We start from the raw sequence: 23,005 nt of genomic DNA, 5'->3' as shown, positions 1-23,005 counted from the left end.
ACGGGCCCCCTTTTATCACCTATATATATATATATATATATAGTCGAGCTCGGATTAAGCTCATTTAATTTTTAAACGAGTTTTTTTTTTTGGAATCAAGCTCGAGTCGAGTTCGAGCTATTTAATTTTATTACGATCCACGCTCAAGCTTAGGAACTAAAGCTCAAATTAAAGGTAGATCCACTACCTCAGCGGCCCTCCTAGTGCCGACCCCACGGAAATAGAGGGAGGTTTATGCAGGTACACATGTTATAGGCGTATGGCGGGGTAAATCTCAGGTCGTCAGTTTCTGAGAATCGACTCCTGACCATTACGCCAGAGATACCATACACCCACCGTCTGCGCTATGCCCTGGGGACAACTAAAGCTCAAATTAAAGCTTGAACTTAGGGATAATAAATCAAGCCCGAGCTAAGTTTTTTACTATTCCGTTCAATTTGATTATACCTCTACTTTTATTTTAATATTTCATTATACTAATTGTAATTATATATATATAGTTTTGATCTACTGCACGACGCGATGGTACGCGTCGCGCAGAGATCAAGCTTTGTTTTTTTATTTTTTTTATTTTTTAATATTTTAAATTAAAAAAATCAATTAAAAAATTTAACATTTCCTTATATAAATTTCTAATACATTACTATATCCCCTCAACATATTACAATACTCAATAAATACTTAAATTAATTTTATTTTATTTTTTTTTAAAACCAAACACTATAATCTAATTGGGAAACCTGAACCTCAGAGGTAAAATCTAAAAAACAAAATAGTTTTGATACAATAACCCAAAGCGTGAACCCTAAAGGTAAAATCTAAAAAAAATAATTTTGATACTATAACCTAAAGCCTGAACCTTAAATAGCTTTGATACTATAATCCAAAGTCTGAACCTTAAATAACTTTGATATTATAACCCAAAGCCTGAACCCTAGAGATAAAATAAAAAAAAATAGCTTCGATACTATAACCCAAAGCCTGAATCCTAAAAATTAAATTTTTAAAAAATATTTTAATTATTTTTTAATTCAAATTTTTTTAAAAAAAAATTAAAAAGAAAAAAAAAGCACTGAAATCCTGCGCAACGCGCATAATCGCGCACTGTGCCGTCGCTCAGGATATCAGCGCTATATATATATATATATATATATATAAAATTTAATCTTAAAAAAATCAACTATATTTTAAATTTAAGTCGATCCTAACGCAACTCGAAAACACCTTAATTCGAACACAAATTCAAATCTTTTCGAATTTGAAAACTCTCGATCCAATTTTTTTTTTTTTTAATTAACTAAGCTAGTTGGGACAAACATAATTTACTACACTAAACTTGGACGAGATGAAAAATATACTATTTTATTTTTCTTTATACTATTTTATTTTTCTTTTAACTCATATTTAAAAAAAAATGATAATTCTAATTAGTCTACTATCCCTCTGGTGACCGTCCCTTCTTTTAACTCACATTAAGATACGGAGAGGAAGGTCCATGGAAAAGAACTCATCTGCGAACGCCTGTGACTGACTTCAAGATGTCGACTCTCGCCAATGGCGAAGTCTGCAAGACGAGCTTCTCGGCCTCGCCGCGATGATCACGCGAGCTCCGCGGAGGGCAAGCGCTCGCGCGGTCTCTGTTCCGACCCCGCTCGCTCCTCCTGATCAAAGAGGGAAAAAAGCAGATCGAGATGAGATTTTTTTTGGGTGGAATTTGGAGTAGAGATCGGAAGTTTGAGATTAGGGATTTGAGTGTTGGTGGGGAAAGGGGTCGAAATCTGAGCTTTAATTTGATGGAGTTTTGGGAGGACGAAGAATGGGGAGGAGATCACCGGTGAAGATGGCGGCGAGGTGGGAGGCGTCGAAGCGGATCCGAACCCGCTGGGGCAGGGGATGCCCGTCACCAGCCGGAAGAGGCCCATGGTCGACGGCGGCGAGCGGGGGAGAGGGAGATGCGGGTGCGGGGAGCGGTATTTATGGAAGCGAGTGGAGCCCCAGCGAGTACGCCATAGCAAGTACAAATATGGTTGACGGATATTTAAATTTTCAACTTATAAAATTTTGTCTCCTCTAAAAAAACTAATTTTATATAATGCTAATGCTATAAACCGTGAAATAATAGCTAAAAATTTATTTTAATTTACCAAATCCAAAAAATCAATTAAATTTGATAATTATTTATTGTTTTTGTTTTAACATACGTATATATAATGAGGAAATTTTAATTTATTCTATTTTTTTTATTTTCGATTTGAAGATTTTATGGATTATATAAGTAGATTGTGTCATTTATTATAAAAGTTTTAAAATTAATGATACATTTAAAAGGTTGAATTGTGTAATGAAAATGTTTTGACTGAAAAAATAAAATTGCCTAAATTGATTAGCAGTTGGTCGTTCGTACGTACGTGGACTGGAAAATTTTAATTATTTGGAAAATAAAATAAATTTAATAATTAAAAAATAATTTAAAAATAAAAAATAAGAAAAATAACATAAAACATTTAAAGTCAATATTAAAATTATATAATTAAAGTTCAATCGATTAAAATCTAAAAAATAATAATAATAAGAATTCGATCAAAATTTGAGGCGTCATTTGTCAGAAAAAAATCGAATATTTGTCCTTAAAAATTTTAATTTTTAATATGTCAAAAAATTAAAATAAAAATATTTAGTTTATTGATATTCTTAACTTTCAAATTAATTTTTTTCCAAAAAATATGTCCGAATATTTCTTTCATCAATTTATTAATCTCTTTGTTGGAAAAAACTCAAGAAATTAAATATTTACTAATTTCAAATTTGGCGACGAAATAGTCGTACATGACGGAATGATAGCTGAGTACGTTCGAACATATTAACATAATTTATGTGAGTTTTAACAAAATTTTATGCAAAATATTATTTATAAGATTAGTTTGGACGGCCAAAAGCTCAGTACTTAATTGTAAATTTAATTTAGAGATTTTTTTTTTTTATAAATACATGGTAGTTAAAAATTAAACCATGAATAGTTGAAAGACAATTGAACCCTTACTGCTGTATCATAGTCTCAGGGATAAACAGAAAAGTATAGACAGAAATATTAGATAGAGAAGATTAGATTAGGGATATTAGGATGGGAGAGCCATAGGGGTCTCTTCATCTAGCGATCAAAAAAATATATAGAGAGGAGGTTTGGATAAAGAATCTTCGAATAGGATAGTCTTAAGAAAGAGGAATCTTGGAATAGGAGAGTCATCGAGAGGGAAGGATCAATGAATCTTCTAGAAACCTATTCATTGAACAATCAACGAATCTTGGAATATGGTCTAATCCTAAGGTTGACGATTCCAGTGGAATAGATGACTCTTGACGTGGCATCCAAACATTACCATTAGTTCAAGCATCATTAAGTATGCCTTATATGCTTTTTGATTTATCTTGATTGTTGATGAAAATTTTTTATAGAATCGAATCGATCATCTCCAAAGATAATCAATAAGACTAACTGAAATTATCATAAATGTATCTGTATGAAAATTAAATTCTCGTTACTTGAAAAAACACCCTGCTGTACCATGCTCCGGGAGGAAATATATCTATATAGGTATAGTAGATAGAGGGAGGTTGGATTAGGAATCTTTGAATATGAGAGTCATAGGGATCTATTTATACAACAGTCAAAGAGAAAGGTATATACATAGAAAGGGTTGGATCGTGGTGAATCTTCAAATAGAAGAGTCAATGTATAGACATGTTGCTTTAACAATCAAAGAGAAATTGTAAATAGCGAGGGGTTGGCTTGGGTTAGGACTCTTCAAAGAGAGTCTTAGGAACCTATTTATTAACCAATCAAAGAGAGATATAGTACATAGAGGCAGTTGGATCGGGAATCTTGAAATAGGAGAGTCACACGGACCTGAACCAAACTGATACGAACTAAATAACACCTAAATAACACCGAACCTAGAACGAAGCGAACCTAGAACGACTGGTCCGGACCGGTGTGGACATGTCCATTAACTCTCAATAGATGGAGGTGCTGTTGAAATAATTGAGAATAAAAATGCCAAAGATCAATAGTTGATTTCATTATTTTTGGGGTCCAACCATTAAGAGAATATCAAACACTAAAATAATGACGAATTGGAATCTGGTTTGGCATTGATTACCAATCGCAATTATGAACTATTCGTTTAGGAAGTGGAAGCTCAAGCTAGAAAGAATTTAATTAACAAGTTTTATTTATCCTACCCAAGCTTCAAAATATTTATACTGAAGGACTTAAAGAGGATTCACTCATATTAACAATAAAGCAGTCCAGCTTAAAATAGATAAATATTAACTAAACTAGTATCAACATGCATACTTTTGCAAGGTTTATATCACAAAAATGCAAATATAGGCATGCACTGAGAAAATAGAGGCTACCTTGCTATTTCTGATTCCCCTGCTCGCCTGCAAAGGGTGTGTTCCAAACTGCAGCATTAAACCCTGATTTATAATCCTTCAAAAGTGACCTGAAAAATTGCAACAAGAGGCAAGAGGAACACATTAGCACGAATTACGAGAAGCAATAAGACGTAACTGACAAAAATTACAAATTTACAGCATTCTAAGCTTTGATACACCCTATTCAAACATATAAAGCTTTCTCTAAGAATAACAACTAAGCCTTTATCCCACCAAGTAAGATCAGCTATCAATCTTTCTATGTAACTGAAAAAAAAAACTATTTTCAAATCAGGTTGTGCTGTTGAACCAGAAATTTTTTTGTAGGTAGTTTGGAAAATAAAATGAATAAGCCAGGCATATTTTTATTAAAAATTGAAAGGGAATTTCTCATCGTAAGAGCATGTTCTCATGAATTCACTTGAATTCCTTTCAGCAGAAGTTCAGTAATATCAGAAGAAGAAAAAGCCAAGTGAGGTAGGGTGGCCCATGAGAGGTCGCCTCAGGAGAGATCCGATTGGGCGACCTGGTAGTGTTCACGAACCTCATAAGGTTCTCATGGTAGCCAAAAACAGTATGGTTAACATAAGAGCAGGACAACAAGGATACAATCCAAACATAAAAGAATCATCCATTTCTATACTGTGTGACTATGTACTTGCACTACTAAGAAATCAAAAGCAATAAGAAAGTCCTCAGAGAATTACTTGTTCAAAGCCAGTAAGGATTGTTCAGCTTGCGTGGGCTGATGAAAGAGTTCTGAGCCGTGGTGAAAACCTTAATACAGGTTTCTCTGAAGGTATCTTCTTTTTCTTAGCTTTTGAGGTCTCTCCATCTTTTGAGATCACACCTGTAGGAAATTCACAATCGTACATTGCAATTATAACTACAAAACCAATGATAGCTTATGCATGTTAACAATAACACTATAGGAATAATTAATGTTTTTGTCACCTTGGTCTTCAATAATGCCAAAACTGGACTCCTCGGTCCTTTTCTTCTTTTTGGGTTTGCTATCACTACTGATTTCTTTATATGTTGAGACCACTGCACAACTCTCGCTTTCAATCTTCTGAGCTGGAGCAAGATTTTCATCATTTCTTTCTACAAATGCTGGACCATTGTACACAAGTTTCCTTGCTACTTGTTGTCCAGAAACTATTAGCCTTGTGTTTACTGAGCTGGAGAGCTCTGCTACAGGTCCTTTATCAGCTAATTCGGACATTTTCTTTCTTGCTGCCGAACGGGTTAGCCGAGCTGTGACTCCATGATTTATGTTTGCAATGGTTGCTGATATTTCTGAATGACTTGCAGTTGCAGAGGAGACCAGGTTCCTGTTTCTTGGAACTTTAGATGCTCTGGCTGATTTCTTGAGGGAAGTAGCTGAATATGGGGAATCATCAGAAAGAGACTTACTAACTTTCCTTTTACTAGTAGTGACCGAACTGTGTCCTTCACAAGTAAATCTGGAATTAGCTGATCGTCGGACAAGATGTGGAAGTTCAGTGTTGTCATCCATGGCGATGGCATCAACTTGGATCACTCTGGCTTCTACTAATGTATATTGATCTGAGTTGCGCTTTTCATTTTTCGGAAGGAGGCCCAATACAGTTTCTTGTAAGCAAATGTTATCTGAAAGTTTTTCATGCACCAAGGAAGCAAGAGCTGCACGGGCTGCGAGAGGACTGAGTAAAGAAGTATTATCAAAATGATTCACAAGGACTACATCATTCCGTCCTTTGTTCTGCTTCCTGGTGATATCTTTAGACTCAACTTCATTTTGTTCAATGGAGTTAGCTGCAATATAATTGATTTTAGTAGTGTGATGCTACAAATTGGAAAATTACCATGAAAGTTCTATTGAAACAAGTTATATCATCTTCTATAAGCAATGGTGTACATAAAAAGTCTAAATTCTATTGTGTGATAAACACACAGCTGCACTAGCCCAGAAAAACTAGGCACACATGTTGAATCTTGTCAAGGGTAACTAAACTTGTGGAGAGCATTAAAACGCCAGGGGCTGATATGGTGTTTTCTTGGTGTCATGTTCATAGGGGTAAGAATAAGGAGGTGCACTTTGTGGCAAGGGTGAGTTTTAGAGGAGGGTTGTGATTATATACGTGGAGAACTATCAGTATAGTTGTAACTTTCTAAAGAAAGTAATCCTTTAGTTACTAGTTCTTTAAAACAGAATTTACTGTATTCTGTAATGTTTAGAAGCCTCCTTATCCTAATAACTATATTCAAGTCACTAACTGACTATCTGATTAGTTTATATTTACTTCCTTGTGACAAAGGTTAGCAAAGTATCAAAGATTCTGATATTTTGCATAGACAAACTAAGAATTAAAGAAGTTGTACCTAAAAAGACATTGTTTGACAATACAGATCCATCTGCCAGCTTGCTTATCTCCTCCACTTGCTTTTCCAGTATGTGATAGAGTTTAGCCTCACCAGTATTATTTTCTAATGAACCAAGGGGAGGTTGCATGGCAGCCAAGAATGCAGATATAACTGGGTGGCTATTGATGTTTTCATCAGAAAGCTTCATAATTGACTTAAATGGAACCGTAGTTATCCTATTCAGCATAGGCGAAAGCCATTTGACCAGAAAAGTGCATCTGCATGGCAGCCTGCCTGAGTGTCTCACCTTGTGTACCTGCCAAATTATGTAACTCTGATAAGTTTTTCAGAAGGCAACTTAACTTACCGACCAATATAGCATAATAGTTTCAAAGAATCTAAGGATTAGATTTGTTAAATATCTTTGTCTATGAAAAAGACATGGAGTAATTCATCATTTCTTTCACTCTAAAAAAAAATAAACGGAGAGCTTATCATTATTTGTTTTTGTCATATTTTTATATGGATGTAGCAAACAAGTTCGTCAACACGGCAACTTATCCAATGCTCGCTCACCTGAGGGCATGGCATGTAAATATGTTTATTATACTGCTATACTTTTTGCTCATAGTCATAAAGAGGAGAAGATTTCCTAAAATAATTGTCTTGTTTAATCATCATTGTTCCCATCATTAGCAATCCATTTTCGTTTGGGGTTAAATGAATCTTATACCTTGATTGAACTCTATGGAAGGAAATACTATTAGTAACATTCAAATTGATTAAATTATTTTTATATTATTTTATTAGATTGATTAGTGTTTTTATTGATTCTTACTACCCCTTACACCTTCCATTCTAATCAATTCAATTCTTCTAACTATAGAATCTATGATCAACTATGAATATCTCCATAGGATCTCAACATATTTTCTCCAATTTTCTCATAGTATAAATATAATTAATAGTCATGTAATATTAACATTTAAAATTTTAATCTTCCTAGTAACTCTCCGCATCCAAATTCCAGAGTCCCAAACTCCAAGCATTAGCAAATCATACATTTTCCATTAATTAACATACTATTTGCATGTGAGTGAGGTTGAGCAGAATTTCAGCCTTTCAGGTATTATGTTTCAATGAAACTAAAAGTTTCCTTAAAAAGTGTTGGTTTTAAATGGCTCCAGAAAATTTCCCCTGGAAATGTAAATAAAGTGACGATGGAACATCATTGTTTTACAGTTAGAAGCAGATGAAAGTGCTTTCATAGAAGGATAGTTTCTACCCAAAATGAAAATGGATGCTAGTGGCAAGAAGGGCGATTTCATCTCGCACAAGATAAAAATTTGGACAGTTGTAAAAGCTCTATTATGTCTATTCTATTTAGCCACAGTTACATTAACACTCAAGGATGGATGATAGTTAAAACAAGGGTACACATTCTTTAACGGGGAGGAAATTTACCTGTTCTATAACGGCATCAAAGTACAAGCTCTCAGAATGCTCATTGTTCATGGCAAGAACTTTTTCTCCTTGTTTGAGATGAGAGCAGTCTCCGTCCTGCAGAGGCTTTGAACGAAATCGTAGATGCTCAATCACGTCTTCCCTAGTCAAGACGATATCTTCCATACCACAACTTTCCGTGTTGAGATGAATATCAAAATTACCATTGTATGAACTGCACGAGCGGGCCACATTTCAACTTATAAATCATGTAGAAACAAGTAGTTGTAGATGTATTTGCAAAACACACTGCGTATTTACTACCGAATTTATGCATATACACAAACAAATGAAATTTTCATGTCGACTATAAAACCATAGTTTTGTTCGTTGAAGATCTGGAGTAACATTTGGCGTTACATCCGTTTACCCGAAACGGTGGAAGATATTCTACCTCTGTTTTACTAGTGGAACTTCAAAACCCAAGATCACTAGTGAAAACAAGCGCGTAGAATCGATCTGAAACAAACCGATCTACTCTCTACTCCCTAGTTGATCGATTGGTGTAATGGGTTTCTTAATGTTCATAAAAGATGCAAGCAGGTAGCCGCTACGATTTAGGCGAAAAGGAAGAGAGATTGAGGGGGGGGGGGGGAGAGAGCGCGAGGGGGGACCTCGGAGAGACGCGGCAGGGATGCCAAGACCCATCGGCCCAGCGCTTGGCCTCGAGATCGAAAGCCTCTTCCCCGGCGGCCATGCGATCGCCGACGAGATCGCGAAAGATTCCTTCGAGTCTTCTGCGCCGACGACGAAGAGACTCCCTATCGGTCACCCTCTCTCTCCGCCATGTGGCCTGGGCGGAGGAGGGTGATGATGCCTGAGCTGCATTCCATTGTTTATAAGGTCATGTTTAGTTATCGTACTCAACATGATCGTACGGATTAGATTTACTGGTAAAGTGTGATGGATGGTCGATGCGATTAAGTGTGGGTTTATAATATTGATCCTGCGGACTAACTTTTGTTGGAGTAGTGTAATGAAAATACAAAAGAATCCAATTATTTTTGTTATTGTAAAAGCACACCTCACCATTGGTGTTTGAAATTTAGCGACTAATTTTACGGGTTCTTATTTGGTCAAAAATTCATAGTTTCTAGGTGTTTTCCTGCTAATCTTGAAGTAGATATCCAGGCTTTAACCACTAAGCTTAGAGTAGATAATCTTCTTCTTTAGTTTACTTTTTAGGTAAATTTGAAATAGAACTTATACATAGTTAGAAATCAATCTTTAGAATATTTGTCGTTATTGGGATTTAAACTTTGATCGTCTAATTTATCCTCCCTGAGTGATTTATCATCACACCGTACCTTCGTTTGTAAGTGAGTAAAATCAAGTCAAACAGTATTAGGTTTGAGTTCGACTTGTTTAAGTTTTCTTCAGACTCAAACTTAGCTCGAGCTTAAATCGAATTTTTATCACAATGCTCAAGTTCGGCTCATTTTGAAATTATCAAGCTCGCGAATAGTTCGAGCTCAGCTTGTTATTAGCTTGATTATCATAGTTAACTAGCCTAACTTGTTAAACGAGCTCGGGCTCGTTTTAGATCTCATTTTTTGGCTTGTTTTAAGGCGTATTGTAGAGCTCATTTTGCAGGCTTATTAAGCGAGTTCAAAAACTCATTTGAATAAATATTCAAAAAATCTAACAATCAAAATAATATAAACTTAACGCATCATTAAACATCTTAAACTACTACATTAAACTTCGAAACTCAATACATCATTGAACATGTTCATGAGTCCTTTAATCGAGTCGAGCTCGAGCCCGAGTACACGAGCCTATAAACCAATAGGGATGGTAATGGGTGTTAGGGTCGAAATGTGCTAGGGGGGAGGTGAATAACTCGTCGTTGCTTGCTTCTTGGTGATGATATGCAACGGAATATACAAGAAACAAAAATACAACGCTAACACAAGGATTTACTTGGTATCCACCTCAAGAAGAGGTGACTAATCTAAGGATCCACACACACGAGCACTCTCCACTATAAAAACACACACTTTTACGGTAACTACCGAAGGCGAAGAAACCCTACAACACTCTCAGTACAAGAAGAAAGAAAGGAAAGCAAATACAATTGAAATCTTACAAGATTTACACTTGAAACTCTAACCCTAGCTTCTTCTTCTTGTTGTTGATCGCCTCTTGACTTAGACGTGCACAAGCACTTGCCTTCAAAAACCTTCAAGAACAGGCGGTGAGAGCTCGGAGAAGTTGCTATGAAGATTTGAGATGAATCAGGTGAACTCCTCTGAAGAAAACGCTCACAACGGCTTTATCCAGCGCCAACGGTCGGATCCCAATCGATTGGGGAGACTTTGGATCGATCGGTCGATCGATCCAGACCGCCTCTGTGCTCTCTGAAAATCGCTTGAATCGATTGCCCGATCGATTCAATGTTTACTTGCGATTTCCAGCGATCCAATCGATCGCCCGATCGATTGGAGGCTCCCAATCGATCGGGTGATCGATTGGGAGGCATTCTGTGCGACGTCGATTCTTCCCCGATCGATCAACCGATTGATTGGGAGAAGATTTTATCGCAGGACTCACCCAATCGATCAACTGATCGTTTGAGCATGAGTCAATCGATCGATTGATCGATTGGACTCACTTGTGACTTGCCAAATCACGTCCAAAGCCCATAAAACCCAACATCTGGTCCACCATGACCTATTGGGACATCATGCATATCATCTGGTCATCCTCGACCTGCTAGGACTTCCTCACCAAGTGTCCGATCAATCCCTTTGACCCACTTGGACTTTTCTCCTCGTGCCAAGTATTCGATCAACCCTTTGACCTATTTGGACTTTTTCTCCTTGTGTCAAGTATCCGATCAACCCTTTGACCTACTTAGACTTCTCAATACCATGTGTCCGGTCAACCTTAACCCACCTGGATTTCCACGTGCCTAGCTTCACTCACTAGGACTTCCCTTTTGCCTAGCTTCACCCACTAGGACTTCCCATCTGCCTGGCTTCACTCACCAGGACTTTCACCTAGCTTCACTCACTAGGATCTTCATACTGCCTAGCTTCACTTACCAGGACTTTCACCTAGCTTCACTCACTTGGATTTTCATACTGTCTAGCTTCACTCACTAGGACTTTCACCTGACTTCACTCATTAGGATTTCTCATCTGTCTGACTTCACTCACTAGGATTTTTCATCTGCCTGGCTTCACTCACCAAGATTTCTCCTCTGCCTAGCTTCATTACTAGGACTTCTTAGTCAAGTACCCAGTCAGTCTTTACCTACTTGACTCTTCTTCACATCTAACTGGCCAACCTTGACCAAAAGAGAATTATACCAACAATCTCCTCAAATGAATGATTGCACCTGCAATCTCCATGTATTATCAGTCTCCATGTATTGTCAAACATCGAAACCCAAACATCAAGACTCAAGCTTGAGTCATCTCAAGCTTAATCAACCAGGTTAACCTTGACATAGGAAATATTGCACCAACAATGGGGCGGCTTGAAATCCGACCCCGGAACAAACCCGCCCCGACGGGGCGGGTTTAGACCCGCCTAAACGAGTCTCAAGGCAGATCCAGGGTGGGTCATGAGTTTAACCGAACCTGCCCTGGACCCATCCCGTATAATATTATTATTATTATTAATTATTAATTAAATGTAAATTGATAATTAATTTTTAATTGAATCAAAATTGATAGATTTTAATTTGTGTTAATATTTTATAGTTACAAAATATTATTAATATAAATGTTGAAAATAAATTTAATGTTTAATTAATTTTTAAACTTTTTTATTTTGTATTTCAAATAAAATAAAATATTACAGGTCTAGCGAGTATAACTTGGATCTGCCCCACTGGTTCGCGGGGCGGGTCCAAAAGGAAGCGGGGTGGGTTACAGGTTTGGTTAAACCCGCTCCAACTTGGACCCATTGTCATCCCTATAAACGAGCATATTCTCGAGCCCTTTAAACAAGCCGAGCTCGAGCTCGAGCCCGAGCTCGTAAGCCTATATATAAATATGTTCACGAGCTCATGAGCCGAATGTCCTTAAGCTCGAGCTCGGCTCGATAAAACAGTCGAATTCGAAATAGAGCTCGAGCTCAGCTCGATAAGATAAACGAATAAACTCGAATGAGCTTTTTATCTAATTGAGTTCCAAATAACTCACGAACCATTTGATTCATTTATATCCCTACTATAAAAGACTAATCCCATTTAAAATTTAAATTTTTATCCTTTTAAAATAAATATAGGGCGGATCAGTTGGAAGGTATGGAATACTTGAACTTACATTTTGTGATTATAAATAAAGTCACTACGATAATCATCATCAAAAGCTAAAATGATAAAAAAAAAAATGTAGAGCTAATATCTACATAATTTAATATTATTATTCAACACGTCACTGGTGAATATATAGCGTGACTGTATCGTCAACTTGACTATTGTGGGTGATCAAGATGACTCCACTAAAAAAAATCAATTTTACCGATGGATATATATATGTCGGTATTCCGTCGGTACATGTCCATACCGACAAACTTTCGACGGAATAATTTCTGTCAGTAAAATATCCGACGGCCCATGATTTCCGACCGAAAACATAATTTCCGTCGGTAATAAATACCGACGGAAATTTAATTCCGCCGATAATCTATTGAAATCTGTAGGTTTTGATAATTTTCGACGGAAACCGTTCCGTCGGTATTCCGACGTAAAATGAAAAAAAAAATCACAATTTCAGATCGTTTACACGTTGTTCCCATATATTTTTTCCAAATATATAAACAAACCATCACAATCGATGGTATCATACAATCCACACAACAAATACAATCCACGGCAAATATAATATACATCAAATATAAACCACACACATATATATATATATATCATATGACAATCACACACTAATAAAATCCATAGCTAACCAAATCTACAGAATGTATATATGCAAATATTCATATCTAAAGTCAAGTTTACATAATACATACCGAACTAGAATATACTCCAAATAATACAAGAAGCGAAATCATAAAGAAAATTTTGTAGAAAGGCAAATACAAAATGATGTATAAATAAACAGTTTGCATAGATATGTTTAATGAATTTTATATGAAATGATACCTGAACAAAAATGAGCAAATGATGTAGTGAAGAGCCAATATGTAAATAGGACTGAACGTGACTCTTGAAACATATAGTAATAAAACATTTAGAAATAAACATATTATAATATCAAAACAGGCTCACGTTCTATATGATAAATAAAAAACTAAAGTATAGTTGAACAAACCACAAAAAAGCTAATGATCACCGTCTGATGGATCTTGTGTCTCCTGTGACTTAGAACCCTGTGATGCCTGGGTGAAAGAAGCCACGATCACTTGCATTTGGGTCATGAGATCTTCATTATTCTTGTCACGTTCAGCTCTCTTCTTCTCCTCATCAACTCTCCACTGATCCATATCAGTCATCCTTTGATCCATTGATTTCAGTTGAGAACGCAGTTCTTGATTATCACGTCTTAAAGACTACATCTCACTAGAAGAAGAGGAACTAGCATGGCCTACTGGATTCCTTAAACGATCAAATGACACTTTAGCCTGAGAGCCAAGGCCGTAGAGGGTGGAGTTTTTTGTCCTTCCACCGACAACATCATAATAAATCTCATTTAGATCGTCGGTGGATAAAGACTATGACTCTCCACCCTCTACTGATGGTTGAGATGTCTGAGCCACCCTTTCTGTCATTTGTTGCTGGATAAAAAATAATATAATATCAATTTGATCTGTATTACTAAATACTAATCAAGATAGAAATGAACAAATGTAATAAAGTTATAATCTTACATATATAGTTTGAGATCGAGAATCAACAAATGACTCATCCTTTTTCATGTGGGTCTTGAGAAAGATCTCCATACATATAGGTTGTCGGGCAAGCTCACGTTCCTACATTCAAAAAATTCGGGAAAAAATTATACAAGGTTAGTAATAAATACAAAATTTGTTACAAAGTATAATTTTAAATTATACTCACCAGATCCATGGTATGCTCAACAATAGATCTGGATCCTGACGTATGCCGAGCAGTTCCGGTGCTCGGGCCACCTGGCTCTGTATTCCTATTTGCTTTTGTCTTTTCGATATTAGCTTGCCACCTTTCTACAACCTAGGTGGCCGTTCATGCACTCCATATAACCTCCGAAACATACGCAGGCCTAGTGCCCTTCTTTCTCATGTAATACATATGATCTCTGTAGAGTTTGGCACAATAAGTATTCCATGTAGCTTTAAATTATTCTTCTTGGACGCCCACTCGTGTATATATTTTCTGTAATTATAAGTTAAATATTTCGTCAAGTCTACCATAATAATCAAACTCAGTGTTATTGTTGTCCATAGATCCTTTGACGCAAACATCAGAATTATAAGTTAATCTCCGTGAATCTTGTTGTGCCACGTGAAATTTTAAGGCCATTAACATAGTAACCATAATACACCTTTATTTTATAAAGAGGTCCTGATGCAATATTCATTATCCTATCATCTTGCACATTTGATATTCTACGGTCTTTCACCTATAAAAATAAGTAACATATATCTTAGGACACTTCTTAATAAACATGAACTCAAAAATTTCACAAATTTTCTAACTTACATATATTCGAAACCACAATGCAAATTCGATCTCTAACTTTGTAGCTATCTCACTTGCACCAAATGATGGATTTTGTAGATATAATTGTTGTTCGTACAAGCTGAGAAAAAAAGTAATTATATTAAAATTGGGATATCAAGCAAAATAATTAAACGGAAGATAAATGTTTGATTTAAAAAGTTTACTTACTTTATGTATGGTGTGACATCTTCACAATTTAAGAGTATATATGTTCTTGCAGCATAATATTATTCTTCGGTTAACCATCTAGAAAGTGATGCACCCATTAACTTACCAGGAAACTTAAAAATAGAAAGCATCGATGGATCTATCGGCTGACAAGCATCATCAGAATTTCTAGGACACTTGCAATGTCTTGTTTGCACACTATCAACAAAATAATAGGAGCAGAAAGAAGATACTTCTTCAACTAGATAAGCATTGCATATTGACCCTTCAACTCTTGCTTTGTTATAAACATTATTTTTTAATTTCCTCAAAAATCGTCCGAATGGATACATTCATCTGTATTGCACAGGACCTGCTATTTGTGCCTCATATGGTAAATGTACTGGTAGATGTTCTATTGAATCAAAAAAACTTGGTGGAAATATGCGCTCCAGTTTACATAATATGAGAGGAATGTCTATTTCTAGCCGAAGCATATCATCCATCGTAATACACCTTGCTGTCAAATATCTAAAAAATAGACTCAATTCAGTAAGTGTTTGCTAAACATTTTGAGGAAGTAAGTCATGAAAAGCTACTGGAATAAGTCTTTGCATAAATACATGACAGTCATAACTTTTCATTCCAAATATCTTTAATCTATTCATATCCACGCATCGAGCCATATTTGAGGCATAACCATATGAAAATTTGATTTTTTTCAACCAATTACATAAAGCTTGCTTGCCCTCTTTATCCAATGTATAACAAGCCTTTGGAAATCTATTAGTTATTTTATCTTGATGCAACTCTGGTATATTGACTAGTTCTTTTAATTCTTCGCGTGATTTTGCAGTGTCTTTAGTTCTTTCAGGCACATTCATCACAGTGTTAAAGATATTATCGAAGAAATTTGTCTCAATATACATAATATCTAAATTATGTCGAATAAGCAGATACTTCCAATACGGTAACTCCCAAAAAATACTCCTTTTCTTCCAACCACACTTGCACATCCTAACAATATATTTATTTATCTCATCAGAACCAGATTGAGATACTATAGAAATTCATAGCTATCAATTTGCTCAATGATTTGTTCACTTGAAGCATGGAGTGGAGGGGGTTTTCTGACTACAATATTTGTTAGGAAATTTTTCTTATTTCACCTAAGAGAGTGATCAAGTGGTAAAAATTTACAATGATTATCAAATCAAGACACCTTTCCACTGTAAGATAGTGAAAATGCATTAGAATCAGTCATGCAGTGTGAACATGCTAATTTACCAGCCATGCTCCAACCCGACAATATTGAGTATGTTGGAAAATCACTGATCGTCCATAATAATGTAGTATGCAATCTAAAATTAATTTTACTTGCAACATCATAAATCACCGACCCTATATTTCATAATTCATTTAACTCGGCAACCAGAGGTTGTAAGAAAACATTTATTTTCTCTTTGGGATTGGTTGGACCAGGAATAAGTATTGTAAGGAACATAAATTTATCTTTCATACACATCCATGGCAGTAAATTGTACGGTGTCAATATAACCGGCCAAGATGAATATTGTTGCACTGACTATCCAAATGGCTGAAATCCATCTACAGAAAGTCCTAATCTCACATTACGTGGTTCCATTGCAAAAGAAGGAAACACAACATCTAGATGTTTTCATGCAGGTGAATAAGAAGGATGACACATTATACCTCCATCATGCTCATGCTCATGATGCCACGTTATATGGCAAACTGTAGCAGCAGATGCATACAAACGTTGAAGTCTAGCAGTTAACGGAAAATAATACATCACTTTCCAAGCAATTTTTTTCTTCTTCTGCCCTGATATACGAGTACCATGCTTATAACGAGGGTGTGTACAGATTTTGCATTCAAGCAGATCATTATTGTCTTCATTCCAAAATATCATGCAGTTATTTATATAATAATCAATCTTCTCCACAGGCAAACCTAAACCTCTGACCAATTTTTTTGTACTGTAAAAACTATCCGTCATTATGTTATCAGCAGGAAGCAATTCTGACATCACCTGACAAATATCATCGTAACATCTTTCTGAAAAATAATGTTCTACTTTCATATTTAATAACCTTGTAGTAGTTGATAATTGAGAAAGACCAGAGGAAATGTCTTTCCACACTTCTCTTTCACTAGCTTTTAACATTTCATATAGTTGCTAATATTCAAGTGTTGGTGTTTCATCTATATTGGAATAATCAATTGCAGTATTCATCACATCATGAACCATTGATTGCATTGCAATATGAATATTAGTTGATGCTTTAGGAGCGGTAACAGTTGTCCGAGATGACAAACCATCAGAAGGTTCAATTGGTTCATATAAATAAGACTCTATGTGACAGTATCAATTGTAGTAATTTGGCACAAAATGATTTCTACATATATGCATTTTTACAGTATCATCATCACGGAACGCTCTATTTTGACATTTTTTATGATTGCATGAACACAGTAACTCAGCACCATTTATACATTCAGGGTGACTTTTAGCAAATTTACAAACTGTTCAACTTTAGCAATAAAATAATCTCTGATAAATTTTTTTCTAATCAATTGTATAACCAATCTTTATTCATAGACATTTTCACCTAAAACTAATATATTGAGAACTAGAAATTAACATAAATTAATATACTAACACAAAACAAACAAATGGACTAAATTATGTTATATATTAACATACTAACATAACATATTTCTAAATTGAACCATGTTAAATAGCATACGGTATAATTTAGCAAATTTTACCTAAAGATGTGTAGGTCAACCAGAGAAGAGCGGCAAATGCTACCTGTTTACAAAATAAAAATAATTTAGCTAAAAAATTATGACAATAAATGACAAGTTGCTCGCGGCAATAAGCACAACCTGCCGACGGGCGGCACAGCTGGATCAGGCCAACGATGGACGAGCACAACTGCCAACAGCTAGCTGCCGGCAAGGACAGCAGCCAGCTGGCGGCCGACGACGACCGTCACAGCCGCTGGCACAATCGCTGGCTGGCGCAAACGACCGCTAGCGGGTGCAGACGGCCGCAGGCTACCACCGCCGACCGCCGCTTGTGGGCGCAGGTCAGCGACAACTGCTGACCGCTGGAAAACAAAGAACAAAATTCGGAAAGAAGGAAAACTCAAACCTGCGATCGGGATCGGGGAAAAAGGAGAAGAGTCGACCGCGTGCGTGAGGGAACGAGAGAAGGGGTAGGGTATTTTTAGGGAGCATTACCGACGGAATTAAAATTTCGTCGATAAAATCCTTAATTTACCGATGGAAATTTCTCTTCCGGTAGTACAATTAGAGTTTACCGATGAAATTAATGATTTCATCGATAAAATTAAAGTTTACCGATGGAATTTTAATTCCGTCGGTAAAACTATTTTTTTTTGTAGTGCTCTAAGACCTTAAGCAATATCTCGCTGCCATGTACTTCTGTGGATGGTTGATTACTCGATTATAAAAGTGTTTAGTTCTGATTTTTAGGTATTGAAATAAGAATGAGAATAAGAATTATAGTGTTATAAAACAGAAATAAGTATGAATATGTTTATCACTTTTAAAAATAATATTTAGTTTAGTTGAATATTTTTTATAGAATAAATTATAATTATCTTTTTACCTTTAGAAGAGAATAAGAGAAAAAAATTAGATGGGAGAGAAAGTTGAATGTGAGAGAAAAATATAATAAAAGAGAATAATAAGAGAGAAAATGTGATGGGAAAAAAATGAAGAGAGGAAAAGTGTGATGAGAGAAAATTAGGAAAGAGAGTGTGATGAGAGAGTGCATGATGAGAGAGGATGAGAGGAAAAATGTGATGATCAGAAAAAAAGTATGATGGGAGAGAATGGAAAGAAAGAGTGTGTGATGAGAGAAAATGAGAAGAGAGTGTGTGTGATGGGAGATATTGAGGAGATAGAAAGTATCATAAGAGAAAAAGCGTGATGAGAGAAAAAGTATGATAAAAAAATTGAGGAAAGAGAGTGTGATGGGAGAGAAAGTATGAAAAAAAAAATGTGGAACCGCCACATTAGCGGCCCCCCTAGAGCCGGTCCCACGGATATGGAGGGAGGTAAATGCAGGTACACAGGTGGAAAGTGCATAGCGGAGACGTTAACCCCAGGCAGTGACACCCCGGGGATCGACCCCTGGACCTTTCAGCCACAGAACCATACACTCCCCATCTGTGCTACGCCCTGGGGACAAATGGGAGAGAAAGTATGATTAGAGAAGATGAGGAGAGAGAAAATACGATAAGAGAGAAAGTGTGATGGGAGAGAATTAAAAGAGAGTGTGTAATGAGAAAAAAATGAGGAAAGAGTGTGTGATAGGAGAGATTGAGAAGAGAGGAAGTGTGATAAAATAGAGTGCGATGAGAACAAATAAAGAAAGAGAGTGATGAAAGAAAAAGCGTTGTGAGAGAGGATGGGGAGAGAGAAAGTGTAATAAAAGATAAGTGTGATGGAATAAAATGAAGAGAGAGAGTGATGAGAGGAAATGAGGAGAGAGTGTATGATGAGAGAGATGAGAAGAAAGAAAGTATGATCAAAGAAAAAAAGTGATGATAGAATAAGGAAAGAGAAAATATGATAAGAAAATTTGATATGAAAGAAAATTTGAACAAATATATTAAGAGTATTTTTGTCTCAAACTTAATTTTCATTCCATTCTCATCAAAACTCAAGGGGGAGAGGTGGATTTTATCAATATCTAAATTTTTAGATTTCATTTCAAAATTTGAATTATATTCCCATCAACAAAATACAAAGTTTAAAAATAAAACTATTCCCTCATTTCCAAATCCCTAAATTAAACACCACCTAAATTCAAAGAACAATTATGAGTTGCGTGGAGCTTCCTGTTTATCTCAAGTTTCATAATTAGTAAAATTATACTAGTTTATCTGTATCATCGTAAAATATGTCCATAAACAAAATGCAAGAAGGGAAGACATCAAAATGATATGAAAAGTAATAAAAATAGTAAGTAAAGACGTCAAATAAGCATATAAGGTCTTAAGCAACTAAAATGATAAGTATCAACGAAAGAAAAATATAGAGTGTCCATACCCTCTCATTTTAATCTCACTAGATAAATCTCAATATAAATCTATATTTAATATCAATTATATATATATATATATATATATAATCCATTTAATTATTTATTCATGCTTAAAAATAATTTAAGAAGTAAAAAAAACAGAGCTGCAAATTATCCTAAAAGTTTGTATACTACGGAGGTTTTCGAGAACTTAATCTATAAAAAATAACAGTTTACATTTTAATATAATCCTCGACATTATTTAAATTAATTAGCAAATGATTTAGTCAATTTAAATTATTAATTTTATTATTATTAAATCATTGGCCCTAAATCATTTACAACTTATTACTTGGCAATTACTCAAATTCATATTTTAATTATCTTTTTAATTCTCATTTAATAAATTCAAATTATTCTCAAACAATCCATCAAAACTTTTGATATCCTTTTAAACTAAAACATTTAATTAATTAATCAATCTGTATATTATTTTCTTTATCTTCCACCTTCCCTCACCGTGCAAAATCAAACTTTGGAAACTCGGACAACAATAACAACTAAGAATTATCTCATTGGATGAGATCAGTAATATGGATACTTTTAATTTATTGAGTACTATTTTTTATTATATTATTATTTATATTTAAATAAATTTTATTTTATTTTATTATTATTAACCATCTTCCTCATTTTATTGTTGCAAAATCAAACTTTGGAAACTCAAAATAAGTTAAAATTACCCAGCCACCCATCGATCTTAGCCGACAGATTAGGAAGACGGGGATTGCACGACGGAGACAACCAGAATTGAACTGGGCCATAGCTAGAACAACCTTTTCCTGATCTATCTCCGTGTAGATTAAAATTTTAATGGAGCGTTTTGAAAAAAAAATGTGCAAATTATTTTATTTATTTCATACATGATTAGTGGGAAATATCCCTATTGATAAAAAAAAATCAATTGGTGATAAAGACCAATCAACAATCTTCATTTTTCTAATGGAAAATAGTATTTTGGATTATCGGTGCCTTACTTTTTCTTCATAAACACCTTATTTTAAAAAAAAAAAAATGCACCCCTTAATATTATTGTTGTCAATTTTTTTTACTATAGATAGTATTATTATATTAAAATATTTTACTATTTCTATTATAATTATTCTAATTAAAAACAATTTTGATCAAGTTAAAATTATTTTTGATAAATTTTAAATTTGGTCAAATTTAGTCAATTTATTTTACCTGTAAAAATTACCAAGACAATTGTTATTATAAAGCTAAAATAAAGATATGAGTTATTGGCTGCTGTTAGGAATTTGGAGGTGGTTGCTTGGTTTGACGAAGAGACTGATGGGTTGGTAGGGCTTATGAGTTTTTTCTACGGTCGAGTCCAAGGAAGTCTTGTGTTATTACAATCTCGAAGAGCTTCTATAATATTTTGGATGACGACAAATGGAAGATTACCCACGAGATGATTTCAGGAGGAGATGTAATGCACATCTTCTTTGGATGCCCCCCTATTGTGGAGTTACGGAACGGATATGAGATTCGTGTTGGTCTGGAACGATTTGACAGAAGCGCTGGGACGAATATATTCACTTTTTTATCATCACGAAACGAATCCGAGAGTGATTGCACATGTAACATGAGATGTTTACTCATGGCAGGATGTTACAAGTCTACAAGTAGTCCTATTGTGGGATTGGAGTTTTAGCCAAAGCTCGTCAACTTGTTGTTTCTTCTCTAATGTTTGGTTAGCAATAAATAATTATTTATTTTAAGAGTACAGTTTGATATAGATAGTAAATTTATTAGACCTTTATTAGGGTTGTAAATAAGTCGAGCCGAATCGAGCCGAGCTTTGGGTGTTCAAGCTTATTTGATAAGATAACCGAGCCGAACCGAGCTTAAAATGAACCAAGCTTTTGAAATGAGTGTTCAAACTTGGCTTGGTTTATTTTTTATGAGCTTGTTTGAAGCTTGGCTTGAGCTTGGTTCATTTAGATGTTATCAAGCTCTCAATTCGAGCTTGGCTTGAGCTTGATTCGAGTTTGGCTTGAGCTTGGTTTGAACTTGGTTCGTTTAGATGTTATCAAGCTCTCAATTCAAGCTTGACTTGAGCTTGATTTGAGCTTGGTTCGTTTAGATGTTATCAAGCTCTCAATTCAAGCTTGTTTGATTGTTTGAAACTTTTAATTATTTGATTGGTTATTAAGATTGATAATTTAAATTTATTTATTTATTATATTATATTTTATTATTTATTTAGCATATTGAAAAGAATTTTATTAATAAATATTGTTCGTGAACATTGTTCACGAACGTTGTTCACGAACATTGTTCACGAACGTTAACGAGCTGAACACATGTGTTCAAGTTTGTTTGTTTAGCTTAACGAGCTGTTCAAGCTTGTTTGTTTAATTAATCTAATGTATATTGAACAAACATAAATAAACTCTTACCAAATCAAACATCAAACTTATTCACGAACGCTTGATTCATTTACAGCCCTAGCCTTCACTAAACACTCATAGCAAACCTTTTACATTTTGTCCCGTATATATGTATTCACATACTTATCATTAAAATAACATAAAATAAATAGATGAATAGTTGTTATAATAATATTAAGATTAAAAAAAAAACAAAAAATACGTTGGAATTACGTTTTTTTTTTTTAATGAAAATGATAATAAAGGTCTTTCCGTCACAGAGAGAAGAAGAAGGGTAGAATTACGGTAGATATGCTATATCTAATTTAACAATAGTTTAGGGGTTTATTTGAAAACCCGTTCTATTTTATAATCTACTTGCCC

The 23,005-nt window shown here is 35.0% G+C and overlaps 1 protein-coding gene across 1 annotated transcript; it reads right to left on the bottom strand.

Moving 5' to 3' along the window:
* Window positions 1–4,229: 4,229 nt before the first annotated feature.
* LOC122020466 lies at window positions 4,230–9,090 on the bottom strand. The gene is made up of 6 exons (XM_042578411.1): window positions 8,901–9,090; window positions 8,248–8,461; window positions 6,802–7,099; window positions 5,392–6,234; window positions 5,145–5,287; window positions 4,230–4,505 (listed from the first exon to the last, which is right to left on the bottom strand). Exons 1-5 carry the CDS (start codon window positions 8,981–8,983, stop codon window positions 5,169–5,171), a joined length of 1,557 nt encoding a protein of 518 aa, XP_042434345.1. The 5' UTR covers window positions 8,984–9,090; the 3' UTR covers window positions 4,230–4,505; window positions 5,145–5,168.
* Window positions 9,091–23,005: the final 13,915 nt, after the last annotated feature.

This window comes from Zingiber officinale, chromosome 9A (assembly GCF_018446385.1).
Source record: "Zingiber officinale cultivar Zhangliang chromosome 9A, Zo_v1.1, whole genome shotgun sequence".
In the NCBI taxonomy this organism is placed as follows: Eukaryota; Viridiplantae; Streptophyta; class Magnoliopsida; order Zingiberales; family Zingiberaceae; genus Zingiber; species Zingiber officinale.
The sequence above is the reverse complement of the archived record's forward strand: the minus strand, read 5'-3'. Positions and strand labels throughout refer to the sequence as shown.

What these genes read in the sequence shown, in the direction of transcription:
- LOC122020466 (XM_042578411.1), bottom strand. Translation starts at nt 8,983, where the DNA reads ATGGCCGCCGGGGAAGAGGCTTTCGATCTCGAGGCCAAGCGCTGGGCC. An exon ending in CCCTGCCGCGTCTCTCCGAG is followed by an intron (nt 8,462 to 8,900) that starts GTCCCCCCTCGC and finishes CCGCTCGTGCAG; the next exon opens with TTCATACAATGGTAATTTTG. An exon ending in TTGATGCCGTTATAGAACAG is followed by an intron (nt 7,100 to 8,247) that starts GTAAATTTCCTC and finishes ATAATTTGGCAG; the next exon opens with GTACACAAGGTGAGACACTC.